At 38.5% G+C, this 26,119-nt stretch overlaps 1 protein-coding gene across 8 annotated transcripts in view; it reads left to right on the top strand.

Annotated features, from left to right (window-relative positions):
• The window catches only part of MAST2 (microtubule associated serine/threonine kinase 2), a 216,021-nt gene that overhangs the window by 146,348 nt on the left and 43,554 nt on the right, over nt 1-26,119 (top strand). For 7 of the 8 annotated variants that reach the window (XM_053950715.1, XM_053950716.1, XM_053950717.1 and 4 more), the window contains 5 exons: nt 5,999-6,090; nt 12,747-12,822; nt 15,251-15,271; nt 17,764-17,842; nt 23,061-23,215. In XM_053950715.1, the coding sequence (XP_053806690.1) occupies nt 5,999-6,090; nt 12,747-12,822; nt 15,251-15,271; nt 17,764-17,842; nt 23,061-23,215 (423 nt within the window). The remainder of the gene's footprint in view (nt 1-5,998; nt 6,091-12,746; nt 12,823-15,250; nt 15,272-17,763; nt 17,843-23,060; nt 23,216-26,119) is intronic. The other variant, XM_053950714.1, reaches the window with a different exon arrangement.

Here is a 26,119-nt window from a genome sequence, read left to right as displayed (position 1 = left end):
GATGCTGCTTCTTCAATTCAAGGTCTAAATGAAGTAGGAGGGCTTGTCTAACATATAGCTTGGTTTAGATGAAAGGGAAATGGTCTTTCATGCAATAAGTTAATTCCTAAGTAGAAAGATGTTAATTTTCCTTAAAACAAAAGGACCATCTGCACCCATTTTACTCCTTGCTTTGTAAGTCTTGCATTGCCGAGTGTGTTCACCTCGGCTAATGTGCTTGGTAGCACGCTGAAAGGTGTGGTGGCATTGTGGAAAATTATGTCCTTTGTGTGTTTTACCCCTGTGCACTTTCTGGATACCTGTACAAAAGTATAACCCACACTTCACAAGTTGACTGCATCTTTTTCCTCTGTGTTCTTCTTTTTTTGTCCAGTTTTATTCTGTCTCATGGGCTTCAAAACAATGGGCAGTGCAAATTTGAGTAGAGCCTGGCTTGCTGAACAACTTGCATCTGTTTCTGTGTTTGTTGTAATTAAATTGTAGAAAACTTTTTGTGGAAGAGGACCCTGCACTCAGGCAGTTGGTTTTCATTGTTGTTTTTATTTAGGTTTCAAAGTTAAATCCTATTTGAAGTTCTTCACAAAGATGGTGGAAACAGGAGTACTGTAATCCAGTCTCAAGATCATGGGAGTCAGGGATTGATCTTATAAAAGAGTCAATGGCAGGTACAGATTGTCCAGAGATGCACTGGACAAAGGCTCCTTAGTTGTTTAGTCTGGACAAAAGAACCAGGAAGGAATCCAAATTCAGGATGTTTCCTGGCTCCTGGGACTTTAATGACAAGAAATAAAAAGCAGTTTTCCTGTGTGATGTTGGGAAGAAGATAGTTCTGTGTCTCTTATGGTGGAGACTCTACTTGCAATCTTTAAGAAGCTGCTTGTTGGACTCGTGCTTCCATCTTTTGGATCTTAACTGTGTGTAATTGTATTTCTTTACAACAAAAGAAGTGTTTATTGTAGGAATGTGCAACCCCCCAAACCTACACCATGAATAATAACACTTTTTTTCCCTCCAGTTATTCTAGGATGAATAATTCTTAAACTATTCTTGAATATGGAAAAAAAAAAGAATCAGTTGAACCAGATGCTTACTTATCTATTTTAGAGAACTAATTATCCCTGTTGTTGGTAGTGCTAAAGCTTACAAAATTGCTTCCATCTTTGAATTACTATAATTAAGACGATAACTTCCACATCTAGTTAACATTGCTGTGCAGCTGCTGCATTCATTGACATGCAGATTTTGGATTTTGTAAATTTTCTGTCATTGTGAATAAAAATTTTAAATACTTATTTTCATTTCCAAAATGTCTGTTTCTCATAAAGAATTCTTTGTAAAGCAAATCAACTGAAACCAAACTTCTGTAATATCAGAGGAGAATCTGGTGAAGTTTGGTTAGGTGATATTATATTTTAGGAAAATATGTAACCACAAATAACTTTCGTAGATATGACGGCTCTGAATTTTGGATCCCAGTTCATAGGGATTTGAGGTCACTAAATGGAGTGTCAAATCTGGAACAAGTCTGATGTTTGGCTTCTGCAATGCTATTTTGAAATAAGTTCGTGCAAGAGTTAATCTGGCACTCTGACAACTACTCTGAGATAGTTTACAAAATTCTAAAATAAAAATTTTTGGTCAAAGATTGGGCTTGATGATCTGGTAGGTATTTTCCAATCTTAGTGATTCTACGACAAATCACTAATATGAATAAAATGCATTCATGAATAGTAACCAAAATGTGATTTAAGCTATACTTTTTCCAAATACCTTATTTCTTCATGTTGATTTCTGTCCAAGTCAATGAGGAGGCTCATGCAATCAGTGTTATCTTGTTTACTTACATACTCCAGCAGTTTCAGCTATGAGAAATTCCTCAAGGCCTATACATTCAGATGGATTTTGAGAAACTTCCTTATCATTATTCATTTATAATAACCAGCATCACTATGAAATTGCATGATAGTGGTGGTTGGTTATTTATATTTACATTGTTTTTTTCTCTGGCCCTTGCTTTCATTACACGGATGCCTCCTGGGCATTAATCAGTTTTGCTCGGTGAGTTGAAGATGTCCCCTGAGTAAACTGCTAAAGTAAAGAATCAGATATCGATTTATGCTGAAACTGAGTCATTGATTTCTTTTTCAGACTTTTTCAGAGTAGGCACATGAAACAAGGTGCACTCGTGGTGCTCATTTTAGAGACTTGCCTTGGGCTTGTCCATGGGTGAGGAGGAGGAGGCTGGTTGGGGTGCAGATGAAGAGCTGGGGGCTGTGTGCAGGTCTCAGGTACAACGCCAAATGTGCTCAGAAATAACTCTGGGCAAGGCTGCTGCCTCGGGGGCACATTTCAGTGGGTCCAAAAGCAGTGTCCAGTTACCAGACCCGTCCGACGTCCTGCAGGGTTCAGTTTCAGGAGCGCGCTGGGGACACTTCAGTACACGTAACAAATGATATTTTTAGTGCAGGCAGAGAAGTTAACTCCAGAAACAGAGTAAAAGCTCTATTTCAATAGTGGTGCAAAGGCATTGTTTCAGCAATTTCAGTGTAAGATACCATTTTATCTATGTTTTTGGAATTAAACCGAGGTGCTCCTGTGATCTCACACGTTTCTAGACTCGGGTTTGTCTGTGTGGGTGTTTGACCAGGGAAGGGAGGGCAGCACCTCCAGAGCTCTGTATGGGCTGGAGCTTGGCCCTACAGCCCTGGGCCCTACAGAAACTCTGTGCTTGTAAAATTGTATTTTGCCTAAGCTGGAAGACCTGGAGGGGATTTGCTCTCTGAAATGATGAAGTGAGATCTGAGGGAAAAAAAAAAAGGCTAACAAGACCCATAGCAAATTGTGAGAAGTAAGGAGGTTCAGGGCAGGACTCACCTTGTGTTTAATGAAAACAGCAAAACTTTGGCTTATAAACAAATAATAATGCTTGAAATCTCCCTGGACAGGTTAAAAACTGATTTTTTTCTAGTTAAAAAGTAAGATATAGCCAACCTTCTCCCCTTTTACTTTCTCCTATTACTCCTGTTTTCTTATGTAGGTTGAATTAATTCTTGAGCAAGAAAACATACAGTATTGTTTTGAGAATTCGCAAATGGTAATAAATAATAAATAATGCAATTTAAAGGATTAATAATATGATCTCCTCATTATCTTTGGCCTGGTAGCTCACTTTTGAGCCCAGCACTGTCTGTCTGGCTAAAATGAACCTTCCAGGAAATAATTTTTTCTTCAGTGGAACTGCTTCTGCCAACAGTTAAATTGACTACTTTGAATTTCTTTGGCGCTAAGCCCTGCTTAAAGCCAGCTTTACTTCCTTCATATTTAACTGTTCTTTAGGGGGTGCTCAAATGCTGTCATAGTGACTTGTGGGGGAAGAGGTCATCCCACTGAAGTCTGCTTGTTACCTACTCCCTTTTCACCCTTTTTTGTTTTAGTGCCTACTAGAACTTCATCACTCTTGTTCTGCATTTCCTCTAGGATTCCTACATCTGCTAAAAGATTTTTCTCTATATGCAGAGAGCTCTCTTCCACCAGTAGAGAGTGTGATTGTACTTGTGTATTTTTCTCAGCATAGAACATGAATTTGAGAAGTTGGGTGTTGTATTTTTAGTGTCTGTGTTTTAAGTTTTGCCTTATTGCCAACACACATAAGTCATAGCAATAGCTAGACAGACTCAAGTGGTGTTTCTCTTTTTCAGATGAGAGATCCAGGAAAATTAAAAGTTATCCAGTGCTGAGGGTGCAAAAAGAATAATGTTTTATTCCCAACTTGGGCTAGGCTTTCACTCCAAGCCATTCCCTCCTCTGAGTACATTTGTGTAAACCTGACCTATTTTAAAGGGTCTCAGCTGTGCTTGCTCTCCATCCCCTTAACCCCTTCTCTTTTGGCTCCTTATCTTGGCAAAGACAGCAAAGAAAATGGGTTTATAAGACTCTGTTCAATTGGGAAAATGCAGGCAAGCAGTTAAAAAGCTCTGAGTTTGGGACAGTTCACTTCCCCTGTTATGCTGTGGTTTAAATATACCAAGTTTCCATAGTCAGCTCCAGACATTGCTGTGGTAAAGTGTGCTTGAGGAACTCTCTTTAGCAAAGAGATAAAACTGTAGAGAATGGAGCTCTGTTTTCTCACTGTACTAGTGGTTTTTAATGAGCAAGATCTTAAATTCTTACATTATATTTGATACTAAAATACCCAGATTTTTTTTTATTTCTTACATAGTAATATCTATTACACTAGAATACTCAGGAATTTCATGTTTCAAGAAAGATTTTGTGCTAATGTAAACAATGATTATGTGGTATTAATGTTGGAATTGAATATTCTGGGCTTTTTTCAGCAGTTACTGGAATAGTGTAACTGAAACATGTTAAAAATATCTGTGAACTGGGATTTTAAGCTTCTTAAAATCGGGCTGTTAGTTTTTCCATGAGATGTGCACAATGGCAATCAGTTTTTGGATGGACTGTTGTTGAATAATACATGAATGTAAATGGAGATTGTATGGAATCAGTTGGATAATTCTGAGGAATGCTTTAAGTACACTAAAGAGCCTGAATAGCATTTAATGGTGCTTCAACTTTATTACTGTTTATTACAGTTGGCAGTACAGTTGTATTTTTTTCTGCATCAAGTTCTCTAGTTTCCTATAGAACAGCAATAAAATAAGCTTACAAATAATAATAGTCAGATGCACTGTATCCTGTGGCAGCAAAATACTTTTGCATTAAATTGTAGTTCTTGGCAGCTTGAGTGTGTTTATTGTTGGGCAGCTCCAGCACATCAGTCAGTGCACGAAGGACCTGACAGATGTCAGCATTTGGGGTCTGCAAGCAAAGAGGCTTTTCCTGTGCCTGGGGAACCCAGTGTGGAGCTTCACAGGGCACCCTTGGAGTGGGGCCAGAGAGCTCCTTCCTCAGCCTTTGCTCAGCTTTCCCTGCTCCTGGCTGTTCTCCCACCCCTATCAACACCAATGGGGTTCTAGGTACCTGTTTTGGGAACGGCTGAAGTAAGCAGGAATGTTTCTGCCGTGTAGGAAGCAAGCTGGAGGTACAGAGAGTAGATGTATGTAGCGGTAGCGCTTGGTCAGTTGTAAGATTTTGCTGGCAACTTCATTTCTTCTGTTTAAACAGCAGGAGAAGTGGCAATCACAAAGGGATTTAACTGTCTAACTGCTCTTCTTCACAGATTCCATCATTTAAAAGTGTTTTGCTCATCCATTGCGATTCCTTTTGTCATCTTTCGAGCCAAATGTTTGCTACCAGCAGTCACGAGCTGGCAAGCAAATGGAGGAACACATCCTTCTCTTCATTTGGCTCAGCTTTCCCAAACAGGGAAAAAATAAATCTGAACTGTCCCATAAGAAGTGTCACTTTCCTTGCTGGAACAAAGTCATGGCAATGAGTGGAGTTGATGTGGTGGAGGCGTGTCTGAAACTTGCTTTGCAGAGTTTTCCATCGGTATTGCCACATGTGTTCACAAAGATTTTTGGATCCCAGGCTTTAAGTTTGATTAGTAATCCCACTCATCTGCTGGGTTGTGCTAACACTTTGCACTGTAATTTTAACTCTGCCCTAAGGAATATGCTCTAGTTTCTTATAACCAAGCCAATAATTGTAACAGATTTATTTGCTACGTTGGATATTGGTACGAGTATCCAGAGCACTCTGGGCTATATTACATTGTTTTTTGCTTTTTGTGCGAGTTGTAAAGCATGAGTTGCATGTATTCTGTGAATAAGGAATAAATTACCAGCTATCTCCAGCGGCCTGTGCAACAAATGCTTCCAGAGTGTTGAAACACTTGCTGTTGACAGAGTACCTTTCTTCCCTGTACATTTCCTTCTTTGCAGGATCACTACTGAGGTCAAGAGTATGAGAAATCCCACCCTAAATACTGAGAGCTTCCTTCTTAGCAGAAAGAGATTCTGAAGGAGCTGCCTCGAGGTGCTGTTGTCCATCTGACCACGCCTAATGATTGGTTTATCTTTCTTTCTTTCAGCTGTCGGACAAGCAACAGGAAGAGTTTGATTGTAACATCCAGCACATCTCCAACTCTCCCACGGCCACATTCCCCTCTTCATGGACACACAGGTAACTCCCTCGGACTGCTTCACCTGGGAAGCATCAGTAGTCACTCATTGAACATACTGACACTCAGCATCAAAATATGCCCTATGGAAATGACTCTGAGTGTGGTTTTTCACCTTCTCTAACTTGTAAGAGGGCCCTTGTAGTTTCAAGATAAATGTTTTATGTTCTGCACTTTCTGGTTTGTATCCATCCTCCACTCTTCTGGGGGATTCAATCTTCTTACATCCTGCAGAAGAGCCTGAGATGGAAAACAAAGCCAAATAAAATTAGATAAATACATTTAAATAAATCTCTTGTTTTGAGTCTCTGAGCATGGTTAATTTGTGCCAGTGATTTAACTGCAGTTCTCATGAGGAGGAACATCCTGCCTGTTTCCGCGTGCCTCCGGCAGCTGTGCAGTGTGCCATCTTACGGTCTCTGTCTGCTCCTCATAGCAGCATAAGGTGTTGGAGAGTTCTATTTCTTTTTTACACTGCTCCCAGTTTTACCATGGCAGCAGCTGGGAAATGCTCATTTCAGAGCACATGGGCAGGGGCTTGTTAATCTTGAAGTGAAGTGTGTGGAGATGTTCTTCCAACAGAAAACAAAGGAATAATTCTTCAGAAAGGGTCACACATGCAGATTCAACAGCTTGCCTGAACAGCACATTCCCTTGTTTTTGTTGCTGAGGGAGGTAGATGATGTGTGACGACCTTGGTTTTGCTATTTCAAAATGCCAGAGAGGATGACTGGGCTCCAGGTATGTCCCTGATGGGCACCAGTCAGTAGCAGGAAACAGCTGGAACGTTTGAGGCACATCACCCACAGTGGAGCCTTCTGGAAACACATCACTGCTGTGGGTGAGACAAGGAATGTTGTTTTCATTATGATCAGACTGTCTTCCTCCTACATGGCAGTTTCTTCCCTAAATGCTTTCTGGAGAATGAAACTGAGGCGATGCTGAGAAAGAACAGCAAACTGATGGTAGCTCAGCTAGAAGGAGCCATCTGCTTTTGTTTGCAGAGCTTTGCATCCCGAGAGGTGATATCCAGCCTGTTGAAAGGAAAAAAGAGGCTGAAGTTACTGTTGAGGGATGCCCATAAAAGCCTCATTCACTCTTAAGTTTTTGTAAAAATCTGCCACGTTTTCTTGGGATGCTATAAAAAGCCCAGTCATGGAAATCTAGGAAGATGCTTTAAGTACATTGTTATTCTAAAATGACCCATGATTTTCAAATTAAAATGTTAACAAAATCTTACAGATGGTATATTAAAACCATTTTCTGCTTCAGAATCTGAAAGAAAATGCAGGGCTAAAAATGTGTATAGGACCATCTCCTTCCACTTCAAACTCCCTTGTTGCTGTTGTGTGTGGTTATGGTAGTGACAATTTTGTAAAATTTAGTTTAAACAAGGCATTTTTCTTGGTAGAGATTCTCCACTTAGTTACGTTGTGCTTTTTTCTTTGAATTCATATATGTGTTGGTTTCACTAAATTCTAAATTAGCTCTATGAGCCTTTAACTGAGAAAAATAAATGCTTGGGAGATTGTAACAAGATATTGACATGATCACTGGTCAGAAAACAAATGCAGAAATGTTCATAATAGAAACATGTATATTGTATTTTCTTTTGATTTGCTTTTCTCCTCTATTTAAAATTTAAGTTTCTTCTGGTGGTTTTGATGCTGTTTCAGGCTTTATAAGCTTATAATTTATTAGAAGTATGTGTCTTCTGAAAGGAAGAGTAACTACTCAGTGGTGTGCCACCTTACTTTAGCAGTAATTTTCAAATATTTTCTTTTTTTCCCCTGATGTTGCATATGGGATTTAAAATTATTAATTAAAAAGACATTCTTTGTTACCTGCAAGAGTAGCCAGTAGTGCATAGGAAGATAAATTTATTGTAATTTGGGTTCTCTACCAGAGTCTTCCCTGGGAAAAAAATAATTTATTCAAGAGACAAAAGTAGATGAAATTTAGAGTAGAGTCACAAATATTTTCTTAAGAAATATCATATATGAGGAATGAATTTGAGAACAGGCTGTGATATTTGTTTAGTATTTGAACAGAATCTGTCAGTCTGTTTGTTCAGGCACACACAGTGATGAGTTACTAAGAAATGCTGGTGCCTCTCTCTGGCCTCTTTTGTCTTGAACTTTTCTCTTGTCTTCTTAATGCCCATTCTGAGCCTCTCCTACAAATCAAAGGAACAGCAAGCATGCAGAGAAACTAGGGAGGCTTTCTAAAATGTTTCTGGTCAGACACCACACTAAAACAAATTCCTAAAATACTAAAATGAATACACTAAAATGCAATACACTAAATACATGAATATAAATAAACGGCAGTAATGTCAGGAGTTACTCTTGTGTACGTGTTGTAAAAGTCAGTGGGTGAGATCTAGGAGAGTTGTGTCTCTGTCAGGCAAACCTAGCTCCTCGTGAGCACTGATCCAGGCAGAGGGACTTGCTGTCTCAAACAGCATCCCAACAAGATGCCAGGCAACTTCATATCCTAGAAAATTTAGAAGAAAAGTATTACTTAAAGAGCTCTCAGCATTTGAGAAAGAAGTACATCCAAACGTTTTGAACCCTGCCATGAAATCACTTCTGAATCAAGAGCACTTAAATGTGCTAGTTCCCTTTTCAAACTGTATGAAAAAGCCTTTTCCAGAACGAGCTGTACTTTGGCATAAAGAGCTACAGCTCATGAGGAAGTCACTCTGGTTCAGTCTCCCAGACTTGTAGTGGCCAGTTTTAGGAATGCAAGTTTGAAAATTTTGCCTTTATTCTAAATTCTTTTTGTTTTAAAATGAGAGGGGGAAGTAAACAGGTACACATGTGTATTCCTTATTTTTTTTCTATTTCTTTAAATCCATTTTTTAAAATCTGAAAATAGCAAAGAGATTACACCATAAATTGCCATCAGATTATATTTTAAATCAAAGAGCTTAAAATCAAAGACGTTACATTATAATTTAGTAGTAAAGAGATAGGTAATTACAGCTGGGAAATTGAAACTCAGGCTATTTTAAAATTTACTTTCCACAGCTGTAAGGTAGCCAAGTTACACTCTAGCTTCCAGTGGGGGCACTTGTCACTGCTGGGACCTTTGCCCTGCTCCCATCTGTAATGGCACACGGAGGGAGCTGCTCACAGGCAGCACTGTGCTACTGAATTAAATGATTCTGCTATTACACTGCAAGTTCAATTCCACCTTCTGGCAGAAAAATGGCTATTGCTGAGGTGTCTATTTATTATTTTTAGAGTGTTCACAGTGTGTAACATGCCACCCTAGATCCTGCCCTGGTTATCAAAGCTGAGGTTCATCAGCACGTCATGCTGTGATCCTTGGGTGCTGTGAGAGCACCATGGCATTCATTGTTTATGAGACTGCTGGTACACAGAGTGCTTTAAATATGGTGATAATTTTGAAATTAGTATATGTTGGATGGCATCTAAGTCTGCAGCATGCACATTATCTTTAGCTGCTTGCTTTAATATTCAGCAAATAATATGAATATCCTGCATAGAAAACCACAAAAACTTAGCCTTTTGTGTTTATTTATTAATTTTTATGGCTCTCAGAAGCAGATTTTGCAGCACGGATCTGTTGTGAAATTTTGGGCTCATAACCTATCTGATGAGTGTCATTCATGTTTGTAAGGGAATAGCTGAGATTGTCATTGCCTGTAAGGTCTGGTTTCATATTTTGAAGGTAGTGGATTTACAAATGCTTTGGCTGCATCCTTCTTCCTGTGTCCGGAAGATGTAAAGGTTCCTGCCTGGAGTTATTGGCATTGGTGTTGCTGTGTTGATTTACCTAATGGGCAATCATTCTGTGTAACAGCCTCCCTTGAGACAGAGGCATTTCAGGTTCAGTAGTAGCCAACTATAACTCTGGAGCAACAGGGGAATCTACCTTTGCTGCAGAATAAATAGGGTTTCGATCAGCCTTGGTGAATGAGACCATTGCACTCAGGCTTCTCTTATTAAAATACCTTCATCTACTGCAGATGCAGCAGTGCTGGGAAATTTTAGGGAAAGTAGAAATTCCCTGTCTCCCTGTTGTTGTTTTAAAAGCTTCATCCAGACTTGAATTGAGTAGAAAAACTAATTGCTTTTCATTTTAAAACTAGAGGCAAATCACAGGGGATCTCATTAAAATTCCAGTGTCTGAAAGGAAATATGCCATATACATTTGAAAAAGTAGTTGCTTAAAAATTAGTAGTATCTCTGTACCACACAGTGCAGGCTCAGAAGAGTTTGAACACCCACATACTTAATTTCAAAATTTAAAAACTGTCATTACCCAATTTGCTCAGTTACTCTGAAATTCCATTTTGATCATAGCCCATAAAGTTCAAAGATTGATGAAGATATAAGAAGGCAATGACAGTTCATTGCTTGTTTATAACAACATTAGGCAATGAGGGTTTTGATCAAAACTATCATCTTGACACAGTAGTGTTCATTGTCAGTAAAGCTTGAAAAATGAGAAGGCTGAGACCAAGGTTTCCAGCAAAGCTGGCTTTGTTAGATCATCTGCATCACCATGGAAAGGCCTCACTCCTGCTGCATCCTAAAATGTTCTTCAGCTTTCTGCTACCAGGTGATTGGTGACCCTGACCCTAAGGTATGTGCTCCTGCCAGGATGTCAATTGTCATGCATGACTCAGTTCTTCACTTTGACTTCCTCAGTCTCCTTGGAAGCTTGCAGTGCCTCCTAGACTGGGGCCGTCAGACCTCTCCATCTTCTTGTGGTTCAAAAGTAGCAAAATGGTTCTGGTTTTCCACTGTGACCCTAAGAATTAAAATAAGTACCAGCTTAATAAATGAAACACCAGAAGTTATTTAGCTATAGGTTTCTGATCACTCTCTCCCCTCTGCACTTGGGATAAAGTGGGAATGGGTTAAACAGTATCCAGTTTTGGATGAAGACTTGAATTGTGTTGTATTCAACTGTGAACTCATTGTTAGTCTTAAGTAACAATACGAAAAAAAAAAAAAACCAAGGCAAAGGAAAACAAACCTGTTGCTCAAACTCTTTGTTTTTAATTTAGTTTGCTCTTGATGCCGCAGATTGTAGAGTGGTCTGGAATTCACTTACCTCTCCAGTTCTCTCAGCACCCCATGACACATGTTACATCAGCCTGGGGCTGGTTTAATCTCAACCAGCTGCTATTTTTCCCCTCATAGACTTACAGACCAGATGGAGTTTGCTGGCCTGTGCTGCACTGTGGCCATCCTCATACCCCAGGAGGTGTCAGCTTGTTCCCCCTCTCCTCCTCCTCCCTCCCTGCCCCGACACACGTGCCAGGTGTGCACACCTTGCTCACAGAAGTCGTGCAGAGATGCTGCTGCAGACTTTTGTGACCCATTTGTAAGGCTGAAGTGGGAGGGAACTTTGCCTTCAGCTGAGCACTGTGCTTATATTCTGCTCCTGCTCAGTGGAACAGCAAAGGTGCGTGGATAAGTTGGATTGAAATTAATGTGACTTAATTATAAGCTTAATTATAAGTGTCAGTAGGTTGCTGGATGGGACTGTAACGTCAGAATCACTGCTGCCCATAGGGGCAAGCTGGGCAACTTGAGCTTCTGAAACTGAGACAAGTCCTTTGTAGATGGCTCATACTTGAGGTTTGACTTTTCAATGTGGCTTTTAAAATAAAATCCTATTTTATATGGGATCTAAATTTAAAACCATTTCTGATGTACCTTGCAGAGTATTGCTTTTCCAGAATCGATTTCATTTTCCTGGTCTTATTTTAGTGCTATATCGTTGTCTTTGCACTAGAAATTGCTGTTGACATGTTTACTATGGATAGTTTCTCTTCTGTGCCTGTATTAATGATTGGACAGAGCAAACCACTTCATGCCCAATAGAATGCACCCTCACTGATGGGAAGCTTCTAAATTCATCCATATCTTTGAAATATTTCTATAGTTTGTTTGTAAATGATCCTGGCTTTCAGAGCGTGATGGTTGCTTTTTACTTTGAAATAAAATACATTGCAACAAACCACTTACCATGATTATACTCCATCTGACAAAGCCCAGATAAAAAAAGCATGCCAAAAATTAACTGTTTTTTCTTCTTTTCTGTATAGTTTCTCTGGTACTTTCATTTTCATGGTAAAGTTCTATTTCATAGTAGTGGTAGTTAGTGTGACTGCTGATAGGTTTTAGCCCAATCATCTTACATATAGATAGTCCTTTTATTATGTGCAGGTTTTTTTCTCAGTGAATTTTGCATTCAACCTTAGCATGCATTGGGAAGAAATGTTTTCTTACTGTTTATTTTTCCTGAAACTGTCGTGTGTCACTTCTAACTCAGATTTTTCATTGACACGTGTTAGGAAAAGCTTGTAGATATAAATTACTGCAAAATCTTAAAGGACTCTATTGTTTATGGGTGGTACATTACTTTCCTGAAAGTGGGAAAGGAAATATAACCTTTAAACTATTTTAAAAGGACGAAAAACACTGGTGCATCTGTGTCAGAACATTTCTATAGCAAACTAATGCTCAACTCAAAGACTCAAAGCTCCATATTTCCAATTATTTGTGACTACAATGTGCAGTTCAAAGTCGTTCGGAGCACTGAAAACTTACTCCATTTGTTGCAAATGTGAACAAAATGGTTTTGAACTGTTAATTTTTGCTTTCTTAAACAGGTAGCAGCCCCTTGGACAGTCCCAGGAACTTCTCTCCAAATGCACCTGCTCATTTTTCCTTTGTTCCTGCCCGAAGGTAAGGCAAGATCTGTTCTCTTTGGACGGGCAAGCAAATAGTCTATGCATTTTATTTACAAATGGACTATGGGTTAGAACATTTTTGATTGTGTTTTACTTTCTTTGATGTCTCCAATTGTATTTTATTTTACTCCTTATGGCTTACATCTTGGCAGCACCAGAATGTATTAGGTGCTTTTCAGACCTAGAAAAAGATAAAGTAAATGAAGCAGTTAATGCTGCCAAGGGAAGAGGCAATAGTCTCCCAAAAGAATGACATGTAGGGCATGTGGTATGACACATAATTTAGTCAAAGTGACATTAAAACCAGTCATGATTAGGGTAATTGTAACTTAGTTGTAGTTCTAGATGTTGCTCTCACTGGGGTGTCTTGAAAATGTACTGATCTTCTTCACTGTGTCTGCACGAAGGTATAAAAATACCTTAAATTAGGTGTGCACAACCCTGTGTCTTCATTCCCTGCCTTCTCACTGGTAGTGACTCCTGAGTTTTCTCTGCTGTCTTGGGCATTGATGTCAAGAGAACATTACTGCTCAATGAGGAAATTGAAATAATTGAAATTGAATAATTGAAATTGCAAGTCTGTGAGAACCTCTACAAGAGCAGCACTGCGAGACCCCGGTGTGGAGCTGTCATCTGTCCTGCAGCAAGTGCTGGACAGGTGCTGGTCATGCGGTGTGTCAAACTGCTGGGAAGAAATCTGATGCCACAGTGGTGGATTTAGTGTAAGGAACAGGAATGAAAGAATAGAGACAGCTGGGAAAAGCAGAAAAATGGTGATTTGAATGTTGAATCCCAGCAGGTAGGCAGAAATGTATTATGATACAGAAAGTTAAATTTTGTGAGAAAGAAAGAATAGGGAAATTAGAGAGCTCCGAAGCAGTGTTTGTGCATAGGAGGTGGGTTATTAGATTAAAGTGTGAGGAAGGTGTTTTGGATTTGTTAAACTCTGCCTTAGCTGAAAAAACTCAGTCTGTGTTAAAATGATCTGAGAATAGGAAATATGTGATCATCCTGAGATGAAGTAAGTTTTCTGAGAAAGATTTAGCTTGAGGACTAGTTAGAAAAAAATGATAAGTCTCAAAACTTCAAAGAAGAATAAAGGGTTAGGATTTGATGGCATAAGGTACACTCTTTATGTGAATGGTAGGAAAATCCTGGAGCATTTCTCCATTGAGGTGATTAGTTAGAAGACCTGGTGTCCTTTAATTCTATTTGAAGCAGACTTTGGTCTTCTGGTCTTATGTAAGAAAATGCTTTTTAATAGCACATGAAATGTAAGAGACTGGATATGTATTTTTCTGTTTTCTCAGAGGGAAAATTAGTACTTTACCTGCTGCTTAAACAATTCAAATGGACTCATCCATATTTGTTTTTAAGGGCTGATCTGGGTGTATTAAATAAGCTCTGTTGAAATCAACTTTTACCATTTTTTACAGTATTTGAAGTATCTCAGGAATTCTGGGTCCTGGAAAACAGTAGAAAAGTTTCAGGAGAAACAGCAGTTATTGTCAAAACTTAATGTAATTTTTCAATATCACGTTTCAACTTGATCCTTCAATATGGCTTTCTAAACCTCTGAAGAGTGCCCTTTCATACTTTTCCATTTTTTAAATCTAATTTTTAAAGAAATAGGTGAATAAAGGTTAAGCCTGTCCTGTTGAGTACAGTGATTTGTTTTATAGTATGCATGTTCCACTCTATACTTTTCCTGCCAGGGGAAAGAACACTTAAGCACTGCTTGTTTTAGAAACCTGTTTCTATTTTCTGCTTGCATTACAGCCTGAATAGCTATGCCAGCAGTAACAACAGATACATACTAGATTACCCCATAGTGGTATCAGAATAACTTCTATATGATGGAATTAAGGAATTACAAGTGTGGTGCCACTTGTAAATATCCAGAAATGGGTATTTCACAGTACTCTTTTCACTGGCATTGCATGGGCCCTTGCCTGATTTCCTGTTGTTGCCATCACAGGAATTACTTGTTGATAATTTTCTGCCTTTTTTAGTGGTGCAATTTCTTCATTTATTATCTTATTCAGACATAATTTGTGAATTCCATTCTTTCTTTATAGTCCTGTGATGAGTTCTTTCTTGAGATGGAATAGGAAACTTGTTTGGAAAACTTGTGTTATTGTAAAGCCAATACAATTTCCTGGAAGATTGTCCTTAGTCTGACTTGTGATTAACCATAAATCCCTTGTTAGATACCCTTTCAATGATTGTGTCACAGCCACAATATGGGCAGGAATCCTCATGTTGGAATAAAGAAGTGTATGGTTAATTCTGCTCACACTCATGAAAACTGATGTTGGAGGAATACCAGTAACAGAAAATGAAGGTGTTTTTTTTTTTCAGAAATCAGGTGCATCATTTACTTCTCCCTCTCTCATAATTATTGTACAATTTTTTCCACACAGCCATGGACACAGAGCAGACAGGTAACGTGTATCCCATTGCTGCTGTTTGTGTGTGTGTGTGAACTGTGCTTCTGTGCAGCTGAGCACGTGTCCCTAACAAGTTCATGCTGTAATACACCCCATTTAGGCATTCAGCTTTTAGTCTTTGTAATAGAAACAGAAAATCTTTACATTTTGGCTTCAAATAATAAACAGGTAGCACTCTGGAGAAGATGTGTTGTTTTTCTAACTCCTTGTTTGAAATTGATCTGCTTCTTCATGAAATAGCATTTAGTTGCCATAAAAACACCTCCATAATGAACTAATTAAAATATCATTTTAGAGGCAAAATTCACTGTTTGCATGTCTTTGTTGGGCTAGCAAAGCATCTGTAATAAATAGAAAAATCTAAATGTGTAATTCCAAGTGTCTTATCCTGAAGTAATATTGCATGTTATCTCTCTAAAATAATGTTTATTAACAAAACACTGAAGTATTTTGAAATGCTTTGCATAAATTTAGAAGGAGTTTGCTTTAAAGATCTTTTCACTTCCTTGATTTGGAAGATTTTCACTCTTGTCCTACTTCTTTCTGCTAGAGTAGAGCTGATATGTTTGTCCTGACTCCTTAGCACATTGCTTGCCTGGATTGCATCAGCAGAAAGCAGCCTAAGCATGAAGGGCTGTGCTGGAATTTTCTAATTGAGAAATATTCTTTCTTTTAACTTGGTCAAAATGAAAATTCTAAAGTTATTTCAATACACTATTTAGGTAATTCAGTAAAAAAAAAAATTCAAACTTTTCTTTTGCAAGAAATGAGTAACTTGTGCAGCAAACAACTGAGTGTTTTGTTCTGGGACTGAGGATCCAAAGTGAGGTTGAATCATTGACCTAAATATTTCCCCAGAGCCCCTGTATGTTACAAGAAACTCAATGAAGATTATTGAAGTTTGGTGTTCAATCCCTTACCACAGCATGCAACAACTTTGTAATGCAGATAGTTGTTGTTTTTCAGGGTTAAGATAGGAATTCCATTTCACTTGAAATTATTTTGAGATTGTTCTTTTATATTTAATTGTCTTGCCAGAGAAAACATCACCTGTGGCTAAATGGGGTTTAGCTGAAAAGTAGGCATGCAATAAAAATCTGCATTACAGACTGATTATTTTTTTAATGCATGAAGCATGAATCTTTTTAAAACTCTATTGACATAATATTCTTTCAGTGATGTGGAACAGTGAGTTTATTTCCCTCTCATTCTAAGATAGATGGCAAGGAGTGGTGCCTGAAAATAAAAGGAACTAGAGCTGGAAAAACTGTAAACAGGAGTTTTTGTCTTGGTGGGCACTGAACCTTTATCTGGGGACGAGGCTTCGTGGGTATGGATAGTGGGATGAGAAATGGTACTGTGAAGATAACAGTTGAGGTTTTTATAATCACTATTTCAGACCTGTACTAAATATCCTATTTTATAATGCACTTGCATAAATGCCCTGTATCTGTGTGTACCAAAACTCCCTCTCCAAAGTGAGTTAGAGCTGTTCTAATTCAGCTTCATGTTATGACCAGTTACTGATAATCTGCTGCAAGAAAAAACCCAAGCAAATGGAAACTGATGTGAGGAAGAGACTTTTAACATCCATCCCATTGTGCAATAGGGCATGGTTGTCCATTTTAAGGACACAAAATGTGGGAAAATAGATCAGAGACAGAAAAAGTGCTGTGAGATTGAGCTGAATGTAGTTCAGTTTCCATCCTAACTGAGACTGGGTTTGGGGGAAGAGGATTTCAGGGAGGACAACACTGATTCTTCTCAAAGCTTTTGTGTAGTTCCTCAATTCCTCAGTTTTGACACTGGCAAAACAAAACCTTTCTGCAGTAGCTCCACAATGTTTTGGATGTTTTCCCTTAGGAACATGTTTATTTGGCTACAATAGGGAAATAACTGCTAATGTTATACTGATTGGAGGAGAAAGGACCCTAGGTGAGATTTCTGTGATTTGCTTGTGTATTTGGAGTGGGCCCTATCTGCTGGGTTTAATTTTCCAGCTGTGCCAGGCAATGTGCTGGGCAGAATGCCCTCTGAATAGGGAAACAAATTAATCTGCTTTCTTGATTCTTGATCTAATGTGATTTTTTTTGTCCTCAATCTGAACCTTCATTTGGAAGACAATGAGCTGCATAAGTATGATAAGCATGAGTGTCTTTTTCAAAGAAGTTTGCAAAGAGCTGTTTTTATTTGTGTTTTATTAGGAACTCCCAAGTTTTGTACAAGTACAAAGCATCTACTTAATGCAGGATTCTGGTGCCCCTTTGCTTTAGCTTTTCCAAGGTCACCTAGTTTTGCTTTTAACACTTACTCTAATTGCTTTTCCACAAGTGTGACTGTAAATAGGATACCTGATTTATCTGAATAACTCAAGACATTAATAAAAGTGTGAGGTTAGGAGATACAGAGGAGAAGCTTGCTTATTTCTCTCAAGAATTAGCCACACTGTGTTCCTGACTTGGATTTCCCTCATGTCTTTTCCCCAGAACGGACGGACGCCGCTGGTCCTTGGCCTCCCTTCCTTCGTCTGGATATGGAACAAACACTCCCAGTTCAACAGTTTCAGTAAGTGACACAGACTTTTCCAAGCAATTCAGTTTGTACAAACACACCCTAACAAATCAGCTTCTGAGTCTCTACTAAAATACTGGATCTTTTTTCATTGTTTTGCTAACATTATTTAATATACTAATTGTTTCAAAAATTATTTTGATTATTGGTTCTGCTGCTTTTTTTCTCCATTTCCCAGCTCCTATCATCTTGCACTTTGCCTTCAGCACTGGTGAAATCCCAGTGCAGCACTTGGCTCAAGTGATCATTTGAGAGGCACAAAGTCTCCAAAGTGGCAGGATTCAGAGATAGTGCAGAAATACCTTCCAGCTCTCAGCTTTTTGTAACTGGGAAATGAAATTCTTGTCTGCTTTCAAGTACTTAGTCTGAAAGCCTCTGCTACTAGGCTAGCAGAAAGAAAAATTGATAAGCCACATCTGTTATTCAACTGCAATAATTTGAACCTCCTAATGAAGCTTTCCAGTTCTTCCACCCATCATTAGAAAGGCTGGCTGCAGTTTCCTTGAGTTCTGTCAGCAATACCACCAAGCTGGCAGCACCACATTAACCCTTGTAACTCTGACATGCTTCCTAAAATTAATTTTACTCTTTAGTTTAAGTCAGCTAGGTGTTGTGGTCCACATTAGAACCTTGCAATAGAAACATTAGAACTATAAAGTACAGACTTAACATGCTTTTGTATGTGTTTTATGGTGTCTTCAACTGTGTGGTAACAAATCACTGCCTCTTTCCATAATACTGATAATTTGGTTTTGTATGAATTATTTAGAGTATGCTCCTAATAATTGTAACACCTTCATTAATTAGGGCTCATTACTACGCCTTATGCAAATCTTACACCGTATCATTGTTTTCCTTGTGAACTGTTCTAAGTTCATCCATAAACTTTCTAGTGCCTCTCAAACACAAATTTATGAGGTTTTTTGGGGGTGAGTGTTAAATTCAATCCATATAGAAAAAGAAGAAATTAGGGTCAAAAGTTTCCTTTTAGTATAAATTGATATGATTAAATTTTGATTCTGCAATGCTAATCTTATATCTATAACTTCATTTGTTCAGACACATTCTTGCAAACTCTAGTTCACACAATTTCTACCATTTGTTATCATTTGAACTTCAAGACAGTTGATTTCTTTTTGAGTTTGGGGTGCTTTTTTATGTGGGTGACTTGATTTCAATGTGCATAAGATATGTGGGCAGGAGCATAGAAAAATGTACATGAGAAAGATGTTCCTGGTTTCACTGCCACACATTATTATATACTCAAGCTCTTGAGAGAAGCTGTTAAAAAGGGGCTCTGCTTTGGCCTTTATAGTCTTAGGTTAAATATTTATGGGCATAATCCATGTCTAAGTCTTCTTCAAGCTATGGGAGCATGGAGCAAGTACAGTTACTTTCCATATGGATGACATCCTAATAGCTTGGTCATTGGTGGTCACTGTGACAGCTTCCAATTTGCTTGTGAAGATGACACTTTTGGAGGCCAAACTGTAGTTTTTCAAGAGTTTGTAGTTTGACCAGACTTAAGGTGGATGCCCATGAAGAGAGAAAAAGTAATAACACCAAAAATCTGTTGGAAGCATCCATTCTTGCTTTGAAATTGGGACATCAAGGCTACTTTTAGAAAGTTCTCAGCTTTCTGGCATGGCTAATAAAGCATATTTGTCTCTTGTCATGTTCTCAGAAATAAATGGATCATTTTGATTAATGTTTTCCCATGAAAAAAAAACCCAAACAAACAATCTAACAAATCTGAGATAGACGTGTCACATAGAAAGCATCAGTCCAAATGGTAATTTTTCAAAGTGTAAGTAACAGGGAAGTGTAATGAGAAGCATATGTGATAGTTGTAGTTATACCTGAGTTCAGCTTCATTCAGGAAATTGGTTGAAACATGTAATTCCAATGCTTTTATTTTTCTTTTATTAAGTGACTAAGTTCTTCATCTCTAGTCTTTTTGCTGGTTCAAAGAAAGACATTGTAGTAGAAAGACATTGATATGGGCTGTTTAGTAAGTAATGATGCAATTGTTGGAGCTATTAAACCTGGTATTACATTTCTAAGCCAATCCTATTATCTCGGTATTTCACAGATTAAAATTAATTTGAATTGATCTGAATAGCACCTCTGCAGTTGATAAGCAGTGTTATTCCTGCATAAACTTTGAAGCTGAAGTAAGAGGTAGTGAAGGGGCTTGTCAAAAGGACACAATGAATTAGTGCTGCAGATACAAATTTAGGAGAAGTTCGGGCTTCCATTTCATATGGTTAGTCCTCAAGATTATGTTTCTTTCTCAAGCAAGATAAAGGAAGCCAGGAGACCTTTGCTCTGGTGTATGTGCCAGTGGGAAATGAAATACCAAGAAGGGCCGAGTCCATTCTGTGTCCCCTGGCTGAATTTTTGTATGAGAGCAAGAGCAGATCCTCATCTCTGTGATCATAGATCACCTGCTGTACCAACCTACTGAACAACCCAAGGCATTTACCTAGTCTAAGGTCAGTGAGAACCTGTAGATTCTGCTTTATTTTTTGCTTCCAAATGAGGGATGACACTTCAGTCAAAACCAAACCATATTTACCCTTTTCTTTACAAATCATGAAGACCGGATGTATCATCAGACCAACACTAAAAAAGCTGGAGAAGACCATTCAGTTTAGGTGAACATAAAATAATCAATTAGATGGGCCAGTATACAATTATTTTTAAACAGCTAATCTTAATTTTCTAGATGCAGAGTTAGTTTACAAGCAACAGTAATATAGATTGATTTTTTTTTTTAACTGGAGAAGAGTTGGCTAATTCTGCATCTGTAATTAGGACACCAGGGGGATATTTGTATTAGTCTGCTGCAAATATTGAGTACTTGGTGTGATTACCTGAAAATCAATAGTTCAGAAGTGTTTCACTTTGCTTTCATGCTTTTTCTTTGAAAGGTTGTATGCCTTAATACTGCTAGAGAAGCCCTTGGCAGAGAAAAGTCTATGGTCTTTATCTTCAGGGCCTTCATTAATTATTCTCTGGAATTCTAAACTTTGTGATCAGATTGCTTTTAGGGAGAGGAAGTGGAGGGAGGATTTTGCTGAGCTGTCCATGTGTTGACTAGCACTATTTCCCCAGTCATTTTGCTGTTGGGGAACATAAAGTTTTTAATGATTTTTTTGAGATTATAGGTTTTGATTTTTTTTTCTTTCTAATCCAAGTAACTATGTGCTAACCTTCCTTAATTTGTTTTGAATCAGACATGTATTTGCAATACCAGAACTTGGGTATCTGTTAAGGCAGGTTTTTAAGTGTCTTTAGTACTTCCTGCTCCACTGCAGGATCTGTATTATTCACCATGAATGGGATTTCAGCTGCCACCTGACTTTTTCTTTGAGGTTTTTTTCATAGGTAGGTTCTTCTTCCTACACCTTGTATTGCTTGAGACATAAACAAAGACATCAACGAAATCTCTGAAAATCAAAACAGGATTTGTATAATTCTGTACTTAAGGGAGACAATAGTCACTGTATTTGGCATAAACAGTTTGAGCAGCAGAGCAGCTGTGGGCAAAGGGGCAAATACCCCCACTCTGTCTTGCCTTCAGTGTGGAATAGACCAGTGTAAACTGATACACCACTGGGTCAACATCAGTGTGTGCACACTGGGCTGGAAGTGACTTCCCAGCATGGTCCCTCCACATAGACCTGCCTGAAGGAAAACATTGGAAGTGGTGGCTTTCAGTTCCAGGCACACTTGGGAAGTTCGTGCACATCCCAAGGCTTTCAAGGGGATTCTTTTCTGTAAATGCCTCTGTGCAGTGCAGTGGGAGTGGATCTGGAGCCGATTAAATTTTTGTCTAAATAGGATCATTGGGTTTATAGGTTCATACATCACCTGATTTTCTGTTTCTTACAATTCTTGGAATAACTACACCATTTGAACAGATGCATTCTATGTGACTTGTTAATCTCAGATTTGTTGGTTGATTGGGTTTTTTCCCTCAGAAAATATCAATCCAAATGATCTAGCTATATGGTAAGAGACAGATCTGCTTTCTTTCCCATGCTAGGTGAGTTAAAACTTTGGTCATATGTGTTATATCATGTATAAATCCCTCCTACCAATACTTCTGTTATTAGGATGTGGTGCTTCCAGTCTAGATGAAGGTTGTTTTAGCAAAAGGAAAAGTTTTTCTGCAGGAACAGTGTACATAATTAATTTCATCAGATAATAAGAAGCTGTGGAACTTAGGTCAGGGTGATGGTTTTAATAAGGCCCACTGGTGTTGTTCAGTGCTACTCTGATTATTCAGCACCTTTTTTTTTTTCATTTTCCCTTTTGTTTTTAAAGAGAATTTTTAATTTGCCCTTATGTAATTTAAAATGGAAAGGGGCATTGAAGAATCACACACACAAAAAAATACATTTGTTAGTCAACCTTCAGCTTTTTCCCCTGGAATGTCTAACTTTGGTGTTATTTGCATTTCCCACAAATATTTCCACAAATATTTATTTTAATCTCAGGTTTTATGAGATTCACAAATTAAAACAGCTTCATGTGTATTGTTGTCACAGGACATGTGTCATATAAATGCATCAACTTATTTACAGAAGAATAAGATGTTTAACTCACTAATGAGAAACTTTGTTAATCTTTAAGTCAGGTACTTTACTTTATTATTGATTCCCTGGTTAGAGAAGAAGCCTGATGGGTAATGAGAAGGAGAAATAAAATCCTGACCATTTACAATAGCAATTTCCAGTGAGAGCCAATAACTAGCAGAAAACTCTTAGGTCTACACAGCTCCATAGCATTCTGCATGCCAGTGAAGCTCCTGAGCTAAGAGAATATGAGGGAAAAGGAAAGAAAGTTGCTCGCCACTCCAGGAACCTCCTTGGCCTTTCCTGAGTAGTGCTGGTACTCACGTGCCTTCCTTTCTGTCTCCTGACAATAAATTACCTGCATGATCAGATGTGCTGGTTCCAGAATCAGATGCAGTGGTTCCCTAGCCCTCTCCCAAAGTTTTCCTGATCTCACCAGCTCTGTCATTGAATGTAAGAGTTGGCTTAGCCTAATGAGAATAATAAAAAGAGGCACCTGGTCTGATAAATAGCTTTCTTTTCCACTGGAGTGCGCAGTGTCTGGCAGAATCCGTTCCTCTTCCATTCATTAGCTGACCCCTATGCATGCGTTTAGTGCATTTCTTTTCTGTATTTTTTTCTGTACTCAGTCATCATGCTCATCTCAGGAGAAGCTGCACCAGCTGCCCTTTCAGCCCACGGCAGATGAACTTCATTTCCTGACAAAGCATTTCAGTACCGAGAGCATCACGGATGAGGAAGGGCGCCATTCTCCAGCCTTGAGGCCTCGTTCTCGCAGTCTCAGGTGAGCTTGTTGAATTTTTAAGATGTTGGACACATTTATTGCATTTCTCTATGTGCTTTCAGATCTAAGACTAGTCATTTGTAGTTGCCTTGTTACATGGTTTTGAAACTATTTTAATCAACATTTAGCTCACCTCTTCTGATCACAAAGGATTTTTTTTGTCACATTGCTGAGCTTTTGGATTGCAAAGTGATTGGTACACTCTGCTTTTGTATTTTCACAATAACTCTATGAAAACATGATCAACAAGTGTCTCAAACTAAACGCATAGGATATAGATTTCCTTTAGTGAAGTTTCTTCTCAGAATTTTACTGCAATATCATAAGGATTTGGTTATAACCTCTTTTAATAACTTCTGGCAGTGTTTCTGAAGGGGTATGAAAACCAGAGTAGATAAAGTCAAAACCTTAAATGCAGTTGCACCCAGCACTATTACAATTTTGTAATAGTGCTGAAAATGTTTCTGCTGCATGAATAGTTGAATAATTTTACTTTTAGTTTCTAGAACTGGTTGTTTAAAGATAACTATCCAGGTTATTTCTTTATGATTTTTCCATACATAAAACCAGAAGCAAATAGTATTTAATCTTTCACAGAATAATAGAATGGCTGAGGCTGGAAAGAATCTCTGGAGGTCATCCTGTGCAAATCCCTATTCAAGCAGCCTGCCCAGGATCATGTCCATATGGCTTTTGAATATCTCCAAGGACAGAAATTCCCCAAACTCTCTGGGCAATCTTTCTGCAGATGTCTAACAGTTATATGGAATAAATCCACAAACATTTTGTATCACGGCAAAAGCCTCAAGTTTTGCTATCCTTTTAGTGCTGGGCCAAGTGAATGAAAGTCTAGGGAAAGTCTAGACACACCTTGTGAAAGAAAAGGGTTTTTACAAGCAGGGTTGAAGGAGTTGAAGTCTTCATTCATCTGAGGATGTTGGAGGTGGATATGACCTTTAAATTAATGGACAATATTCAAAAACTCTGCCAACTGGAATTGCTGAATCTGTGTGCCCAGCTCAGGACTTGGGTGGGAATTTGTAAAAGGAAGAAGTGAAACAGGCCAGGATAGTCACAAAACCCATGGTGAATATCATGTCATGGCAGAGCTGACCTTTCACGATTATTTGTAATGATTTGTATGTTCTGAACTTCAGTGCAGGCTGCATGGTAATTGCATATGGATCTGCTAAGTGTAGTTACACAGTAATCTACAGGAGCAGGTGAGTACTGTGGGTAGTGGCACACTTAGCCAGAGACCTCCTCAGTGCCATGTAGTGAAAGACTAATTATACATTTTGTACTAAGTCACTTTGAACCATAGTCCTACCCGAGTCCTCGTGCTGCCCTGACAATGCTGACCCCTGCATTTACAGCCCCAGTAGTGTAACTGTAGTGGTACTAATTCTCTAGAGGTGAGGCAGCTCCTGTAGACACACATGCTAAAGTAATGATTGTCCTCTAACACAGGTGTAATCCTGTTGTAGAAGACACTTCTGCTAATGAAGGAATGATACGCATGACCACGTCAAGAGCCCAATTTTGTTTTCTTCCTTGTTAATATGGGTTATCAGGTTGCAGAGAATTTTGCCTCTGTGAGCCAATTTGAAACAGACTGATCATGGAGTAGGTTTATAATTTGTGGTGGGATGAGATTAATTCAGTGTGTCATATAACTGATTCATCTTCTTCTCCTCTTGAATACCTTTTCTGGCTCTCTCACTGGTGTTTAGTGTGAAAATGTCCAGCCTTATTGGTATTCCAAAGCTTAGAATGAAGTAATTTAATTTTTTCAACTCACTGTGCCTCATTTGATTTTCATTTTGCTTATTGCCAGTATTGTGATGCTGTGTGACTCTAAAGCACCCTTGCCACTACCAGGCATTCATGCTGGCCCTTGCACCTCCAAGGAAAATGGACAGGTCAATCCAACCAACTGCAGCAATGTTTGAAGGGGCAAAAACCCTCTTTGACAGAGGGCAGACTGTGCTTGTAAACAAATACTGAAATAAATGAAGACCAGACATTGTTCACTGCACAAAGCTTGCTTATTTATTTGCCCACACTTTAGAGTTACCTCACTTGGTGAGAAGATATTTTCACTTACTTAAAAAATAAAAGCTGAGAACAGCTTTTGTTTTTCAACATTAAATTCAATTAAGCAGTAATTTCCTAAAAATGTATTTTTTCATTCAGTGGTCTTGTTTGATCAGCTTTAATGAAAAGCAGATGAACAAAACACATCAGACATTTCCCTTAATTGGCAGCCATGGCTTTATAATTTAAAAGATCGTGTCATTGTTAATGTGTATTCATTTTCTGTCCTATATGACTGCAGCCTTACATCTGTTTTTGAGAGAGGAAGTGGCATTTTGAGATGTCACTGTCAAATGCTGAGATTGTTTTTTTGTGTCTATAATCCAAGATATTTTTTTAGAAGTGTCAGATGATCCTTTTATGTTCCTAGGTATAGAATATTGCCTAGATGTAACTTTTGGAAAAATACACTTCTTTGGCTAGAAATGTACCATTTTCTGGTACCTAGCTGCAAATGTTCTATTCATACAGAGCACTCTTAATGATCAAACTAGATGATAAAACTAACAAAGTGTGCAGTCATAGAGGGTGCACTGACAGGTTGGTAGCACCTCTGCTTTGCTTGAGGTGTTCTGCCAGTGTGCCTTGAAGTTACTCATCTTTTATTTAATCATGCCTTATTTGAAAAGCTTGGAATTTCTGCCCTGAAGAAATGGCACTGGTTCTTTCCCAGCTGCTTTCCTGTGCAGGGGGAAGGAGGGAACACGAGACCAGCACTGGAATGCAAAGGTGTGATATCCTTATAAAGCTGCTTGCAAAATCCAGGAGCCTGTTCTCTCATCTGTCTCAAAAAGATCCAGTACTCAC

Source organism: Vidua chalybeata, chromosome 9 (assembly GCF_026979565.1).
Source record: "Vidua chalybeata isolate OUT-0048 chromosome 9, bVidCha1 merged haplotype, whole genome shotgun sequence".
Taxonomy (NCBI): Eukaryota; Metazoa; Chordata; class Aves; order Passeriformes; family Viduidae; genus Vidua; species Vidua chalybeata.
Note: the sequence above shows the minus strand (reverse complement) of the source record. Positions and strands in the feature narration are given on the sequence as shown.